Source organism: Aedes aegypti, chromosome 3 (genome assembly GCF_002204515.2).
Source record: "Aedes aegypti strain LVP_AGWG chromosome 3, AaegL5.0 Primary Assembly, whole genome shotgun sequence".
NCBI classification, from domain to species: Eukaryota; Metazoa; Arthropoda; class Insecta; order Diptera; family Culicidae; genus Aedes; species Aedes aegypti.
The window spans coordinates 115446240-115463486 of NC_035109.1; the positions used below are offsets into that span (position 1 = coordinate 115446240).

Sequence of the window (17247 nt, forward strand, 5' to 3'; positions counted from 1 at the left end):
CTTGACCTTTCACCAATTGTAGACTGACGGATTGATCTTTGAGTAAAACAGAGGTGGTGACCTTTAGGTCACAGTTGACGCACTCATGGAGTGCTTAATGACTGGTTGTTTGTTGCAGAATTTCATTGTCCCAAATAGGCAAGGGACAGACCTTGGCTATTCCTCTATCGAAGCTACCATCCTTAGTACGTACAGTGACAACACGGATGTTTCCATCAGTGCCAGGGAATGTTTTGATCACTCTGCCGAGTGCCCACCTCAGAGGAGGCGTATTTTCTTCTTTGAGCAGAACCATTGTACCCACAGCAATGTTACTGTTCTGCTTGTTCCATTTTACACGGTTCTGCAGGTCGGAAAGGTACTGGGTCCTGTACTTTTTCCAGAACTGCTGAGTGAGACTCTGTGCTTGCTCCCACATCTTCAGTTGGCCGACGGGAACATCATCGAAATTGTGATCCGCTATTGCAGTCAGCGGACGCTGCACAAGGAAATGCCCTGGAGTAAGAGCTTCGTAGTCGGCTGGATCACTACTCATGGCTGTCATCGGCCTCGAGTTTAAAACTGCCTCTATCTGGGCTAGAGCTGTCAACATTTCTTCAACCTTCAGAGTTCTAAGCCCTACTGCCTTTTTGAAGTGGGTTTTGAACGATTTCACTTGGGCCTCCCACAGGCCGCCAAAGTTTGGCGTTCGGGGTGGGATGAATTTAAATTCGATACCATCGTTAGCTGCTTCCTTAATTACTGGTTCTTGGAATTGGCTACTTTTAAGCTGCTTGAGTAACTCTTTCAGCTCACGGTTAGCTCCAACAAAAGTAGTAGCGTTAATCTGTGGTCGGCCTCGCCTTGCAACGAAGCGCCGAAGAGCCGCAATGAATGCCTGTGTTGTCAAATCCATGACGAGTTCTAGATGTATGGCTTTCACTGCTAAACAGACGAATACTGCGACGTAGCACTTCACCGGACTGCTTTTCCGATTGGGATAACTTATGTGGAAAGGTCCGCAGTAATCCACGCCGACCTTTAGAAATGGTGCCGAAGGAGTAACACGCTCCGCTGGGAGGTCAGCCATCAGCTGTTCGACGACTTTCGGTTTTCTTCGGAAACACGGAATACACCCGTGTATAACCTTTCTGGCCAAACTGTTGGCATTAGTTGGCCAGAATCTTTCACGAAGAACTGCTACTAAAAGTTGCTGTCCGGCATGATAAAATTTGTGATGGTAATGCCTTGCCAACGATAGTGCCAAAGGATGCTGATGATCCAAAATGAAGGGATGCTTTCGGGTTTCCGACACTGGCGCATTGGCAAGCCGACCGCCAACGCACATGATATCTGCCATCAATACTGGGTGTAGCGTTTTAATCCTGGATGATGATTTTACTTCGCCATGTTTCCTCAGGTCTGCGAGCTCCTCTGGAAAACTGTCTTTTTGTGCCTGACGCACCAATACTAGCAACTCCGCCTCTAACTCTGCTAGTGACAAAGGTCCTGTTCGCCTTGCATTTTGATTCGGAGTTGTAGCATTATATTTGAAGCGTAGCAAAAGTGCCACAATACGCTGAAGCTCCTGGTATGACCATCGTAATCCAAACACCTCACTAGGAGGGGTTCCCTGCGCGGGAAACGCTTGTGAAGATCGCTCTTCTAGGAGTGCGGTGTCGATCTGATCTTCTGGGACGAGACTTGTTTGCGGCCAGTAATATTGATCCTGCAATAACCATTGAGGACCTTCAAACCAGCGCTTTTCATATTGAAGTTGGGCTGGTGACATCCCACGAGAGATTAGGTCTGCAGGATTTTCAATTCCCGCTACGTGGCTCCAAGTTCCGCCTTGGGTGAGATGTTGAATCTCGGATACTCGATTGGCAACAAAGACTTGCCAACGAGACGGAGGTGATTGTAGCCAGTGATTCACAATGGTGGAGTCTGTCCAGAAAAACGCCACGGGTATAGTCTTTACTTGGATGAACTTCTCGTAGAGATGACTCAAGAGGAGTGCAGCTGACAGTTCGAGACGAGGAATGGTCATTTTCTTCTTCTTTTGCTCCGAATTCTCAAGCGGTGCCACTCGAGACTTTGATGTAATCAACCGTACAGTAACGGTTCCATTTGAAGCAACGCAACGAAGATAGAGACACGCTCCATACGCTATAGTCGACGCATCGCTGAATCCATGCAGTTGCACGGAAACACAATCGTTGCTGAATCCAACCCAGCGAGGGATAGTAAGAGTTTCAAGCGCCATTAGATTTTGCCTGAATTCTCTCCACATTCCTTGTATCGACTGATCCAGGGGATCGTCCCAGCCGCATTTCAGCCGCCATAGCTGCTGTATGAAGATTTTTGCTTGCACGATGACCGGACCAACAAGTCCCAGTGGATCGAACAGGCATGCTGCGTCGGAGTGTATGCTTCGCTTAGTGATCGTTGAAGAATCCGACTTCCATTGGGGAAACGAGAAGTGAAATTCGTCAGAGGTTACGTTCCATCGCAAACCCAAGGTCTTCACAGTTGCATTCGACGAGTCGAAGTCAAGCATGGAACGCTCATCTCGCAGATATTTTGGGATGCTACGGAGTACTTCCTTGGAGTTCGAGTTCCATTTTCGGAGGTTAAACCCTGCTGAATCCGAAACTTCGCTGACTTGCTTTACTAACGTTTTAGCTTCTTCGATGCTATCGGCGCCCGACAGCATATCGTCGACATAAAAGTCATGTTGTATTACCTCAGATGCAATAGGATGCGTTAATACACAATCTTCGCCAAGCTTCTTGAGGCATCTTGTAGCCAAATACGGAGCACTTGCCGTTCCGTACGTGACAGTAGATAGTTCGAAGAATTTCAAGGGCTGCTCCTTCGAATCACGCCACACGATTTTGTGGAGAGGATGATCTTTTTGTTGAGTAAGTACCATCCGGTACATTTTAGCAACATCCGAGACGACAGCAATCCGACGTAAGCGAAATCGAAGTAAAATGGCCAGCAGCGGATCTTGTACGACTGGCCCCACCATCAATGCTTCGTTGAGTGAAATTCCCGTTGATGTACGGCACGAAGCATCGAAGACAACACGAAGTTTCGTGGTTGTGCTATCTGGACGCAGCACTGCATGATGCGGCAAATAATATACCGGCCCTTCGCTGGTAATTTCCTCCGGAACTTGCTTCATGTGACCCATGAGAAGATATTCATGAATGAATTCGGTGTACATCGCCTTGAGTTGAAGGTCGCTATCTAGCCGTCTCTCGAGGCTCAGGAATCGTCGGATGGCAATGTTTTTGGATTCTCCCAGCTTCTTCCTTCGTCGTTGCGAGTGGTGGTTTTGTTGAAAATCTCTTCACACGCTGTTTCTTCCACTGAATTTGTACTACTGTTAACTTGACACGTCTCCAATTCCCAAAATTTGGCAATAAGTTCTTGCAAATCAACCATGGTGCTGACGAATGTTGATGTCCTCGGAATGTTGGCGGGAGCTTCTGGTAGTTTTCCGGACACGTTCCAACCGAAAACAGTCTCTTGTAGAGTTGGACCGCTTTCCGACAGCTTTCTTCTGCCCTCAGCAAGAAGGTCAATGTAAAATTCGGCCCCAATAATCATATCGATGGGACCTGGTTCACCAAATGAAGGATCCGCCAATACGATGTCAGTTGGTATCTCCAGCAGGTTCACATTTACAGGGTTGATGGGCAAGGTTCGGGTGATTTTTGGCAGAACGTAGAACTGTATATCTTCATCGAACGTAGAGAGAGTTGCTTGTCGTGGTTGAACCCTTGCTTCCACAGATTTTGTCGAAGTTACAGTTCCGTTGCCAATTCCTTCAACTTTCAGGAAAGCCGGAGTTTCCCGCAGTTTGAGCTTCTTTGAGAAACTGGTGGTGACGTAACAAAACTCTGAACAGGAGTCCAGCAATGTTCGAGCAAACGACACATTTCCGAGCGTATCTTGCACTCGGACAATGGCGGTGGACATAAGCACTTGTCGTGGGAAAGATTGCATAGATTCTGATTGCTTTGAAGCTTTCAGTGTAACAGTGGCGAGTGGGTCTGTGGTGGGGTGTGGGGTTGTGTGCTGAGAGCTGGATTGAATCACGGGATAAGAGTTTGTGGTTTGTGTAGCTGGTTGTGTGGGTGTTTGTGTCTGACTTCTTGGTGCCGTTAGACTTGGTTGTGGCTGTGCCTGTCCTGCTGCGCGGGTTTGATCTTGCGTTTGTGGAACGGATGGTTTCGAAGCTCGCGAACTGATGGGTGCACTGTCATAATGCAGCATTGTGTGATGTTTTCTCCCGCACTTAGTACAGGAGCCCTTGGAACAGCCTTCAGCGTAGTGTCCTATAGATAGGCAGTTGCGACACAAACGTTTCTTATTCGCCTCTTCCACTCGTTGGTTGATCGTTAGGCCTTTGAACTTGCTGCATTTAAACGGAAGATGAAACGGTTCCGCACAAAATAGACACTTTCTTGTACCCTGTGAAGACGTGTGTATCGTTGTGACCCGTGATTGCGTTGCGTCTCGGCTCAGAATCGCTCGGTCTGCATGGTGTGATAGACTGCAGCACCAAACAGTGATCTCTTAGGAATTCTAACAATTCATCGAACTCCGGGACGTCCTTCGAATTATGGTGCGTTTCCCATAGTCGAAGAGTGGCCGAATCCAAACGAGTGCAAAGCATATAGGCCAGGATTGTTGACCAGTTTTCCGTGTTTTCCCCAATTTTATTAAGCATCTGGAGATTTCGGTCAAACTCATTGAGCAGATGGTTCAAGGCATCACAGTTTTCTCATCGCATTGGCTCCACAGCAAATATTGCATCCAGATGCGCTTTGACAATGAGCTTCTTGTTTTCAAATTTCTTCTCGAGAGCCTTCCATGCCACCTCATAATTTTCAGCGGAAAGCTCTACTGAACAGATTTCTTGAAGAGCATCGCCGTGGACAGAAGCACGCAAATACGTGAATTTATCAATTGGTGCTAGCTGACGATTATTGTGGATTAAACTGTAGAACGTGTCTCTGAATGTTATCCATTCCTTGACCTTGCCGCTGAAGGAAGGCAGCTTGATGTCTGGCAGCTTGACTCTCGACATTCCATTATCCGTCGGAGTTTGAACAACGGCAGTCGATTGAGTTGTGCTCACCTTTGGGGGTCTTAGCGAAATCAGAGCAGCTTTGACTTCGAAGTATCTTTCTTCCACCACACGGATTGCTTCATCGTACTGGGCTTCGCGCATCGTAGCTACCTTTTTCAAGCGCTTCTTACGTTCATCTGCTGTTTCATTCAAGGCCTCGACATCTTCTTCAGGTTCAACCTCATCCATAGCGATTTCGATCTTGCGACGAACACTGTAGAATTTGCACATCACATTTTCCAACATATCCAACCGCACTTCAATTTGGTTTTCCTGAGTTTGCCTATGGAATTCACTGACAAACTTCGCGATGGCATTGATGGAATTCTTCAGCTGCCTTTCTTGCCGACTCAGCTCTCTCAAACTCACTTCTTCCGACATGTTGAACTACACTTCACTTCGCTAATCACAATCAAAGTTTAATGCACTGCTTGCACTTCTCACAAAGTTCAGAGTTCAAGTTACACACTGCCACTTAAGTTCGTATAGTCCACTTACTTGATACAGTATAGCAGCGCAATAAACTGATTGAAAGGGTCCACTTGCTGATCACTTTTTATTACTCACTTTCGGATGATCGACTGGAATGCTTCTCGGAGATCTAACACGACGTTCCACAGGGACGCGACTCAAATTGACCGGACTAACGACCATTGACAGCCGATAAGGAGGACCAGCAGCGGACTAGGCAACCAAGGGAACCAACAAACCAGATAATCCGTCAGGGACACAATTACTCGGAACCAGAACAAATGCCGGAATAGAAACGCTCACGCATTCACTTTGTAAAATTTATTGAAGCTCTTTGTTCGCCCCACACAAGCCCACAATACGGAGACGCCACATGCAAAGTACGCCACCACAGACATGCAATCAATTACTTCCCTGAATCAACGTGCTTTTCAATCGCCAGCCACCACGACCTTCGTCCGTCTCAGCAACAGCACCGAGGAAGCAGCAACAGCAAACAGCAATCAGCAACCAGCAACAGAAATCAGCAACCAGCACTCGCGATCAGCAACAGCATCCACACGTGGCAACTTTTGATCACTTTATCTCCCCTATTGGCATCACCGGCACAGGGACAATAGTGAAATGTCGGACAATGCCGACGCTGATCAAAATGACGCCAATAGTCTTCTGTGGAGTATTTCCACCACTTCACCACGCGGTCACTATCGAACGCCCGCGCAAGTTTTCCAGTGTCCACCGGTTAAAATCCGGCTCGAAGGACCATGTTCTGGACTGCCGCACTAGTGGACTGTATAATAAAAAAAAACGAATGCTAGTCCAGAGCCACTTCATCAGGTCATAGACCTGGTCACTGCACTTCGGACACCGAATAGAAAATCAATCGTTCTGCGGATGAAAAAAGGGACTGTATTCGACCGGGTTTCGTGGTACACTAACTTATATTTTGAATTCATTTAGTTATCAAGCTACCTATCGTCTAATTCGATCCACGATCGTATGTGATCGGGTGGATTAACGTGAGAGGAGAGCAAAAACTGTTCTACATAATAGCGCAAGTTGGGGTTCCATAGATGGTTTGTTCGCAAACAGCGGCCTATTTGCCTTTTCAATGCTCTGGACAACAAGTTTATTTGCTCCAAACTGACTTGCGAAAATTGACTCGCAATAAGTCAAAATTGCTTGTCATTGGTGATTTTAATGTCAAACATCGGTCATGGAATAATTCTCAAAGTATTTCCAACGGCAGACTTTTATTTGATGAGTGCTCTTCAGAATATTTCTCAATTCAATACCCTGATAGCCCTACATGTTTTTCCTCTTCTAGAAATCCATCTACAATTGACTTGGTCTTAACCGACTCTAGTCATCTTTGTAGCCAATTAGTTACTCATGCTAATTTTGATTCTGATCATGTCCCTGTTACAATTCGAATATCCCATGAAGCGATTCTCAATTCTATCAGCTCCACTTTCAATTATTTTCTAGCCGACTGGAATATATATGAAACATTTATTGACTCTAATCTTGTTGTTAACATTTTTTTACAAACAAAACTTGATATTGACAATGCTCTTGAAACTTTAACAAATTTCATTGTTAAAGACAGGAGCATTGCAATTCCAAAATGTGAAGTAAAATTTGAATCCGTGATTATAGACGATGATTCTGGCCTCTTGATACGTCTTGAAAACGTGAGGAAAAGGCAATTTCAACGCACTCGAGATCCTGCTATGGAAATTATATGGCAGGACTCAGAAAGAAATCAAGAAACGTTTTGCACAATTAAGAAACAAAAATTTTGAAAATAAAATTTCTCAATTGGGCCCTGGCTCTAAGTCCTATTGGAAATTATCTAAAATTTTGAAAAAACCTCAGAAGCATTGAAAGTGGATTACTTACTAACTAATTGCGAAAAAGCTCAAAAACTTGCTTTGCAGTTTGAAATAGCGCACAATTTTAAATGAGGACCTACTAGTCCAATTGAAAATCAAGTTACTCAGGACTTCGAAAATATTCTCAATCAACAGAATGTTTTCGAAAATTCCTGGGAGACTGATTTGGAAGAAGTGAGAACTATTATTAAAAAATTCAAAAATATGAAAGCTCCTGGCGATGATGGAATTTTCTACATCCTCATCAAGAAATTTCTAGAAAGTAGCTTATCATTCTTAGTTGATATATTTAACAAATGTTTTCAATTAGCATATTTTTTCGACAAATGGAAAAATGCTAAGGTTGTACCAATTTAAAAACCAGACAAAAATCCTGCAGAAGCTTCCAGCTATAGTCCAATCTGCTTGCTTTCCTCCATCTGTAAACTTTTTTAAAAAGTCATTTTGAACAAAATGATGGCTCACATCAACGAAAATTCAATTTTTGCCAATGAAAAGTTTGGATTCCATCATGGACATTCGACCACTTATCAACTTTTACATGTAACGAATTTGATTCGTTCCAATAAATCTGAAGGCAATTCTACTGGTCTTGCTCTTCTAGACATAGAAAAGGCATTCGACAGTGTTTGGCATGAAGCTTTGATTGTAAAATTTAAAAAACTTTAGTTTTCCAACATACACTGTTAGAATAATCCAAAGTTATCGTACACCTCAGTTAAATTATCAGAACTCCAAGTCTGGACATTTTGGGACCAATAATCTACAATATTTTCTCATCTGAGTTATCTGAGTTACCTCAGGGATGTCATCAATCATTGTTTTCGGATGACACAGGCTTCTCCGCCAAAGGACGAAGCCTGCATGTTATCTGTAGTAGATTGCAAAACAGTTTAGATAACTTATAATATTCCCACAAACACCAAAGCTCTTTATTTGAAACCTTCAAGTAGACATGTGGTCACGTTGAGAGGGGTTCCAATAAATTGGTCAGATGAAGCCAAGTATCTAGGGCTCATACTAGATAAAAGTTTAACTTTCAAAAATCACATTGAGGGCATTGAAGCCAAATGTAACAAATATATAAAATGTCTGTATGTTGTTAACAAAATTTTAAAAAGAACTAAAGTTTGTTGTGTTCCAAGTTTACGAACACGGAACACCTAGATATTAAAAATAATTGTTATTCCCAAGAATCCCGGAAAGAACAACGATGGACGGTGTGCGAAACTGCAATAGGATTTCGGACGAACACTCGACCTCGTTCGAATCTCGTAGGAGACTACTTTGGAGTGATGAATTGACATGCCTATTGTTCAATATTTCATCTGAAGTGGTTAATGGCCTAACAGCGTGGGTAAGATTTTCACGAGATTCAATCAATTTGTTTGCTTCGCGAGAGGCATGGATATTAATTTGGACATAAATTTGAAACGGCAAAGGATCTATTTGTGAGCGCAGTAAAAGTAAGTAAAACTTGGTAGGTAGTACTGAAAGCAAAGGTCGGCAGAGTATGCTGGGAACGACCCATGACAACCTATGACGACCTAGGTTACCGTAGAACTATCTCGACAATTTGGTGTATGCATCGCATCCGATTGGAACAAGGAACCGTGAACATAGGTTACATAGATACATAAGAGAAATTTTGCCATTTATATCATATCTAGAAAGATTTTCATATGGTTACATGAGTGTGATAATTGCTGCAAGATGCATTTGCATATGCATTTGCATTTCAAAGCATTTGCACTACGATTGAATTTTGCCGTTTTCAAGAGGATTCAATAATATTTGCATAATTAACTTATTCATGCAAAGTACAATATTTCGCGCTTATAATTTCCCAGTAAAATAAGACAACTTTACAATTTCCACTTAATGTGATTCACTGCTCAGAAGCATCTTATTTCTCAGAACGTGTGTGTCCTCAAAGATAATTTCATCACTTAAAATGCATATGTATATTTTTTTCTATAGGACAGTACGAGCTCAGATTTACAGCGCACTTGGTGGCTTGCAGGTTGGCTGCCAAACCCAGTCGAACCAATTGATGCAAGTAAGGGTGAGCGGGTCAAACATTCCTTCAGTTGGGCAACGGACAAGAGTGGCTGGGGTGTTGGCGGTGGTGCATTGCCAGTAGGCAGTAGGATCCCAGTTGTTTCTCCAGTAGACTTGGGTCATTTCCGCTGCGTTACAGGTCGGGCGTCCATCGGAATCATCTCGAACACAAGCCGCAGCCACGGCAATCAAGCAGGCAAGAAGGATGAAGACTGGAAAATGTTAAATGAATTAAAATCACTTTAGCACTTCAATAGTTTGCTTTTGTAGTACTCACATTTCATTTTGATTGAGAACAAATAACTGTCTTCTGAACCACACGTTCAACTACAGATATCTACTGAATGAATGACAATCGGTAAGAGTCAGTTCAAGTTTTATACTTTTGGAAAGAATCGAAATGAAATCATGACTCGAATTTAATTTCAATTGCAATCTTGAAAATTGTATTTTTTGTTCGATAACAGCAGAGCGGTGTTTTTATCACGCTGATAATCGAATTGTTGTCAAAATACATGATACCAATATGACATGGTAACATGGGCCTACCTTTTTCTCTGCTTTTGGTGAAAAAGGTTCATAACTGTAATTGCATATAATTTTCCAAGTATTAGTTACGCTTCCCTGACTGATAACGCTGTAAGTAACAGAGGCAATCATTTTTTTAAGTACCTAGATAAAACATGTGTCCTTGACTGAACAGAAGGTTGATATGGACATTGTGAACACAAGCTCAAAGTTCTATAACTAAATTCTTCAACTTGAAATTGAAAACCATCCGGGTTATGGATACTTATGAGATAGGGAGGAACAGAATATTTTGCAAGAGATGCATAATATTTTTTTAGTTCCGCTCAGGACATAGCTTCCAAAACTGTGGGTCGCGACCTCCAGGGGAGTCGTGATCCAATTGAGGGGGGTCACGAGTAAAATTCTAATAATGTATTTTTCACCCAACTTTACAAATGCTTTTTAGAAACATTTCAATTGATTTTACATTAGTTACTGAAAAATACAGATTGTTGAATTACACGAAAAGATAGTTAGTTTTCAGGAAAGAATTTAAAAGCTTCTAGCATTTTTCCATAAAGATATTTTTAAGTTCGTTTACCTATCTGTCGTTTTCAATTGCTTCCATCATATTTAATCGTTAATGAAAGGATTCTTTTGCTACTACCGTAATCCGGAGTATCATTGATCAGCGGGGTACCGTAATTTCGGGTGAAATTGATCACTTTTCACTGTTTTCCATGTCTGTTTTCTATGTTATTGAAAATTCCAAACAACTTAATGCAGGCAAACAAGTACGACGGTGAGGCTCATTGGTTTATATACTCAAATTTTCATACAGTTGTGATTTTAGTGCTGAAAATCGTCTCCAAAATAAAAAATCAAGAAATTCCATTTCGGGGTGAAATTGATCACCTGTCAAAACAATTATTGTTAGTTTTGAAAACAACTTAACTTATTTAATTTGGGCCTCCTGAATCCAAATATGCTTGCCAAATTCTTAACAATGCAAAATTTATGAAAATAATAAACAATTAATTTTCAACAATACCACAGATTTTTGATGATAAAATTCGTTTTGGGGGTATATTTCCTGCATCCTTACAAATTTTCAGGTTTACACCATGTTCAAATCCTTGTTTAAAACTATAAGTTTATTGATGTCTGGCAATACCACACAAAACACGATTATGAAATTTCCTATTATTTTCATAGAAATAAACATTCCTTAACACAAAAAGCTTCACAACATGCAATTCGACAATAGTTAAGACGAACAACGTTCATTTACATAGGTTGCATTGATTTCTGTGCTCTATTAGAGGGAAATAAAATCGTGTGACACAGTGATCAATTTCACCCTACTGATCAATTTCACCCGAATTTACGGTAACATTGATCGGCATGACTCATCTCGTAAAAAGTTCGTATCATCATTTATTTCCAAACCATGAAAAGTGCTTCTCTTTCTTATATTCATGAGCTAATGAAAGTAAAGATTTTTGCGAAAATTGCATTTACCTTATGCGTAAATTTATCAACTTTTCGAAACAATGATTCCAATGGGTAAGCATGACACTACCGAAGATTCATGTCTCACATAAGTTCTGCAAACGATATGAGCAAGGAAATTCGATTCTTACTTTAAATGGCATCACCGAAAACGATTCCGTTGTCAAAACTTGCATAAGTATGCTCAATTAGGCAACATTAACGAATTACTGTAAAGAATGTAGAAAACCCTTAGGAAATTGCCTACCTTTAGGCGTATTCCGTGGTTCCGAGTGTTTTTATTTCTAAAATGACTCTAAAAGTAAATGACTTGTAAGCGTTTGGCCTAAATATTCGGCTTTGAGGGCCATGATTTAAGTAAGTAACGACATTCTCAATATTACCGAATGTTGTTTACATAGGTGATCAATGCTACCCCATATCAGCATAATCAAAAAATCATTTAAAACATTTTTAAAACATGCTTAAATCATCCAAAAAACAAAATGCAGTATGTAGTGATGAGCTATGGATGGCAGTGCATTCAAAAAATAACAATTGGCAACATTTGCATTTTCAAACGAAATACTTCTGAAATATTCAAAAAAATTATCAATGTAACCACGGATTACGGTAATTGAAATCAATAAATCCTAGGATATTGAAAACCAGAAATCTATAATGGTTTATTTGCAGAAGTTATTTGTTACCAACTAGATCAGCTTAATCTCCATGTGTCGAAAAGGGTTCATTGACTCATGTAGATACATATTTTCATTTCATTTATTTAGTTAACACATAAACAAATACAGTTAACTCTCCCTTACTCGATATTGAAGGGACCATCGAGTTAGGGAGGTATCGAGATACAGAACACATATTTTTCAAATTTTATTTTTTTTTTATTGTTTTGACAAAATACATTCAGAATACACCCGATTCTGTTTTTGCACGGATTTTTTTACACGGCCGTGCAAAAAAAGTTTCCATACATTTTTTCTTTTTCGAAAAAACCATATGTTTGCTCTTTAATTGAGTAGTGTTTGATCCTTCGACCTTGACGCTTGCTCCTGCTGGGGCGGGTGATGAGGGCAGGATCAAACATGTCGCGCGTCGGTAGTGAAGCGGTGGAAAAGTGATCGGTTCGTTAGTAGTGTTTGATCCTTCGACCTTGACGCTTGCTCCTGCTGGGGCGGGTGATGAGGGCAGGATCAAACATGTCGCGCGTCGGTAGTGAAGCGGTGGAAAAGTGATCGGTTCGTTAGTAGTGTTTGATCCTTCGACCTTGACGCTTGCTCCTGCTGGGGCGGGTGATGAGGGCAGGATCAAACATGTCGCGCGTCGGTAGTGAAGCGGTGGAAAAGTGATCGGTTCGTTAGTAGTGTTTGATCCTTCGACCTTGACGCTTGCTCCTGCTGGGGCGGGTGATGAGGGCAGGATCAAACATGTCGCGCGTCGGTAGTGAAGCGGTGGAAAAGTGATCGGTTCGTTAGTAGTGTTTGATCCTTCGACCTTGACGCTTGCTCCTGCGGGGGCGGGCGATGGGGGCAGGATCAAACTTGTCGCGCGTCGTTCGCTCAGAGAAATGAAAAAGCGCCACGGATCGCTAGTAGTGTTTGATCTATTGATCGCGTCGCTTGCTCTTGCGTGGGCGAGTGACGAACACTTGTTCGGCGTTTAATGCGATTATCGAATTATTTCGCGAATCCGGTTAGGCGTGATTATATCATGGATCGCATCACCAAACATTGGTGACTCCCAGATCTTTACCTTATCCCACTAACCCAATATCCTCTCCATGACAACCGTGGAGATGCAGAGGTGATCTCGGTCTCTAGTAACAACGGTAGTCACACTAACATTCCTTCCCTTCCCCGATGACCGTAAGGACGTGGCCGGCGCCGTTATTGACTTTTAAATTTGAGCTCTCGATTTGTGCACATTGAAGAATGGTAAGCTAATCCCAAGCCCCATTCATTAATTCCCTGTGCAACTTCGATTGTTCTGGTCAATCACGGAGTAGCAACTACGAATTGTACGGTCATCTATGCTTATGCTTATGCTTATGCTTAAAACCATATGTTTGCTCTTTAATTAATGTTCGAATCCTCTGAGCAGAATCTCAATAGGAAAACTTAAAAGTAGTTGGAGTACCGTATACCTTTTAAAGGCCCAAACGCAATGATAGCGGAACGGCAACGGAATGCGGTACCGGTTCGCCAGGATGAACCATACCATCTCGACTGAGCTGACAACGAATGAAATTGAACTAACACTGAGTCGACAAGCTTGTTGTAGTCCATGCTGGCGAACCGGTTCCGCTTTCCGTTGCCGTTCCGCTATCATTGCGTTTGGGCCTTAATTCCGCCCCTAAATGCTTATCTTTGACAGATACGCGTATTTCGACTACCACTTGCAGCAGTGTTGCATTTGAACGCGTTCAGTTTGCGTTCCAGTTCAAATTTTTGAACGGGGGATCAAGTAGGCTTGCACATTGAGCAGTTCAAAAATTTGAACCCATGCGAGCTGAAAATTGAACGCGGAATGAAAACTGTCGTCATGGCAGACACACGACTTATTTCAATGTTGCAAAGTTTTGCAAAGATGTTAGGAAACATTTAAGGTGCCATATATTTGTAACGATTGGAATTCAATATGTTATGATGTATTGTTTTTTGTGTTTTCACCTTCATTGTGCATTTTGAAGTGAACGGGCCGTTCTTGAGCAGGTGCAGAATCTTGCACAAGAGTTCAATGCTTACTAGGTTCTTGTGCAAAATTAGAACGCGTTCAGTTCACTTTTGGCTCGCGTTCAGTTCAAAATGCATCACTGACTTGCAGTCTTCTTCAGTGTCAGTTACTCGTATCCACTGCACTCCAAACGAACTGGAGTGTTCGCCTGAATCCTTCACACAATTTTGCACTCCTTCCATCGTCGCTCTTAAATTTGTATCAGTGGGCAGCTCATCATCTTGTGAATGTTGGAGTGTTTTGATAGAAAAATACTGCAAAACTACCGTTTTAATTTTGGTAGCTGTTAATAGTCGAATGTCAAAGCCGTATAATACTCTATATCAAAAATTGTCCTTTAAATTTTACCGTTTATAAAGAAATTATCACAAATTCTTATTTTGTGATTCTCCTAGAATACCTAATTTAATTTATAAATGAACTTTCAGTTTTGAGGGCTACTTCAAGATAATTCAACTTTCTTTTAATATTTTATGAAATTTCTCCTAGTAATCTGGAAACTCTGGAATCTGGAAAAAACTACCTATTTGAAAGATTCGTTTACAGTACAAATCACATAACAAACAAATTTTGTAAAATTTAGCAGTCAAAAATCGCGTTCTAACGAGAAATATCAGAGAGGCGTCGAATTTGAATCCGAAAAGATCTGAGTTTTTCTTGGTGTTAGATAAAATATCCTCTTGATATTTTCCATTGAAAAATGAGTTGAAAAACATTCTGGATTATCATATATTTTCGCAGGATTTTTGGGTTGGATAAAAAAAAACTTACCCAGAAACGTCAACCATTTATTATTCACAATTTCTGAAAATAATTACAACACCAAATATGCGTTTGCTCGGAAAACATTCCATTTGGTTGAATTTTGTAGAGCGTCGGCCCTAACTTCGTCATAAGTTGGCGCCTATGCATACATTACATTTAAGTAGTTAAAACTGGGCCGAACTTGTATCGAAAACTGATTCAAAAATGTATACAAGATATTGTAAAAATTGTCATTATAAATTACTTTCCAGTAAATGATTCCTGATAATTGTGGATTATCGATATTCAAGAAAACATTTTTAAACGTACATTATAGTGATTGTATTTATGATTTTAGGAATGCGAGTTGGATACATTTTTTGGCGTACAGCGCTTAAAAAAATATTTGAATCACTTATCAGGGATGCGATTCCAGATAAACATTGGTCTCAAAGGGGCGTAAGTTGAAACAGTTTGGGAAGCACTGCTTTAGAGTGTAAGGGCCCATTCACAAATTTCATAACGCTAGAGGGGGTGGGTGGGTTTCCCAACGATGTTACGGCCCATACAAAAATTGAATAATATTCGTACAAAAAGCGTTACAAGGGGGTGGGTGGGTGTCCAAAAAGGCCAATTTCAGCGTTATGATATAAATGAATGAGCCCTAAATCAAAGTGTTCGGGTTGATACGGATGTCAATTGAAGTGAAAATATCCACGAAAGCTAAGATTTTAGGAAACCACGTTTTGAAAATTAGAACTAACGTAACTTTCAGCTCGAAGGTCTTGATGTTTTTCAGTGTAGTCAATATCGCTATGCCAAACCTGATACCTTTGGTGGTAAGCTCTATCGAAGTTAATATGCCAATCGCGTATTATCCTTGATTTTACTATAGTAAAATCGAGGATAATACGCGATTGGCGTATTAACTTCGATGGAACTTATCACTACTTGAGATTTATGTTTGAATGGATTACAATCATTTATGGATATATTCTAGGAAATGCAATGAAAATTCTCAAAAATATTTGTTTTGCACACAGTTTCGAGAAGATCTGAAGCGATTGCTCGACGGAAATGCGTTTCCTACTAAGAAAGAGCTCCTAAACCTGGTCATGATCCTCTCGGGTTGGTGGCAAACTTCATAGTTGACGGCAAAATCCTTGTTCGAGAGGTGTGGAGGTCTTGAGGAATTGTCCGCATCATGGCATCGATGGTTATTAGCACTACACAGTTTAGCTCAAGTACAAATCAATCGGTGTTATTTCCCAGGTTACGACGCAGAAACGTTGAACAGTCTGGAATTGCACGTTTTCGTGGATGCCAGCTTGAATGCCTACGCTACGGCGGCATACTTCAGAGTTCTTCAGCGTGACACGGTACGCTGCAGTCTCGTTTCATCAAAAACTAAGGTAGCGCCTCTGAAGCAGCTCTCCGTACCCAGATTGCAGTTACAAGCCGCCATTCTTGGAACTAGGTTGATGAAAACGGTTGTTTCAAGTCACACCCTTCCCATCGGTAGGAAATTTCTATGGAGCGATTCAAACACCGTGTTGGCTTGGCTCAGAGCTGATCAGCGAAGATTTCACCCATTTGTGGCTTTTAGGATTGGAGAGATCCTTGAGTCAACCAATATTACCGACCGGAGGAAATTTCCATCAAAATGGAACGTATCAGACGTAGTCGCTAAATGGGGTAGTGGTCCGAATGCTTCTGAGAGTTCAAAATGGCTTTGCGAGCCGGAATTTCTCAACCGAGATGAATCTGAATGGCCTACGCAGGAAGAAGAACGCAGTACTAATGACGAGATGCGGGCCACAGAGGCCGTTCATCGTGTCAACGTCAGTGGAACTGTACAATTTGAGCGATTTTCAAGATGGGAATGGCTTGTGCGAGCCGTCGGATATGAGTGGTGGTTCCAGAGTAACTTCCGAAATAAAAAGACCGGTCATGAATCGGCATTTCGCCTGCCGAAGAAATGAAACCAGTACGAGTTGAAGATTTGGTTATTGTGGTGGACGAGGCAACACGAAAAAGTTGGGCGTGGCGTTATCCTGAAAGTGCATCTTGGAAAGGATAGCCGTATCCGCAGCACAGATGTCAGGACCAAAGGAGGTGTGCTTCTTCGGCCGGTAACCAGTTTGCTGTTAAGAGTCCGAAACGTGACCGTCTTCGTAACAAGTAGTGAAAGCCGATTTT

At 41.7% G+C, this 17247-nt stretch overlaps 1 protein-coding gene across 1 annotated transcript; it reads right to left on the minus strand.

Moving 5' to 3' along the window:
* Positions 1-9284: 9284 nt before the first annotated feature.
* On the minus strand, positions 9285-9984 carry LOC5566933. Its single transcript, XM_001651297.2, has 2 exons — positions 9830-9984; positions 9285-9764 (listed from the first exon to the last, which is right to left on the minus strand). The coding sequence occupies exons 1-2, from the start codon at positions 9834-9836 to the stop codon at positions 9490-9492; spliced, it is 282 nt and encodes a 93-aa protein (XP_001651347.1). The 5' UTR covers positions 9837-9984; the 3' UTR covers positions 9285-9489.
* Between the last annotated feature and the right edge of the window lie 7263 nt (positions 9985-17247).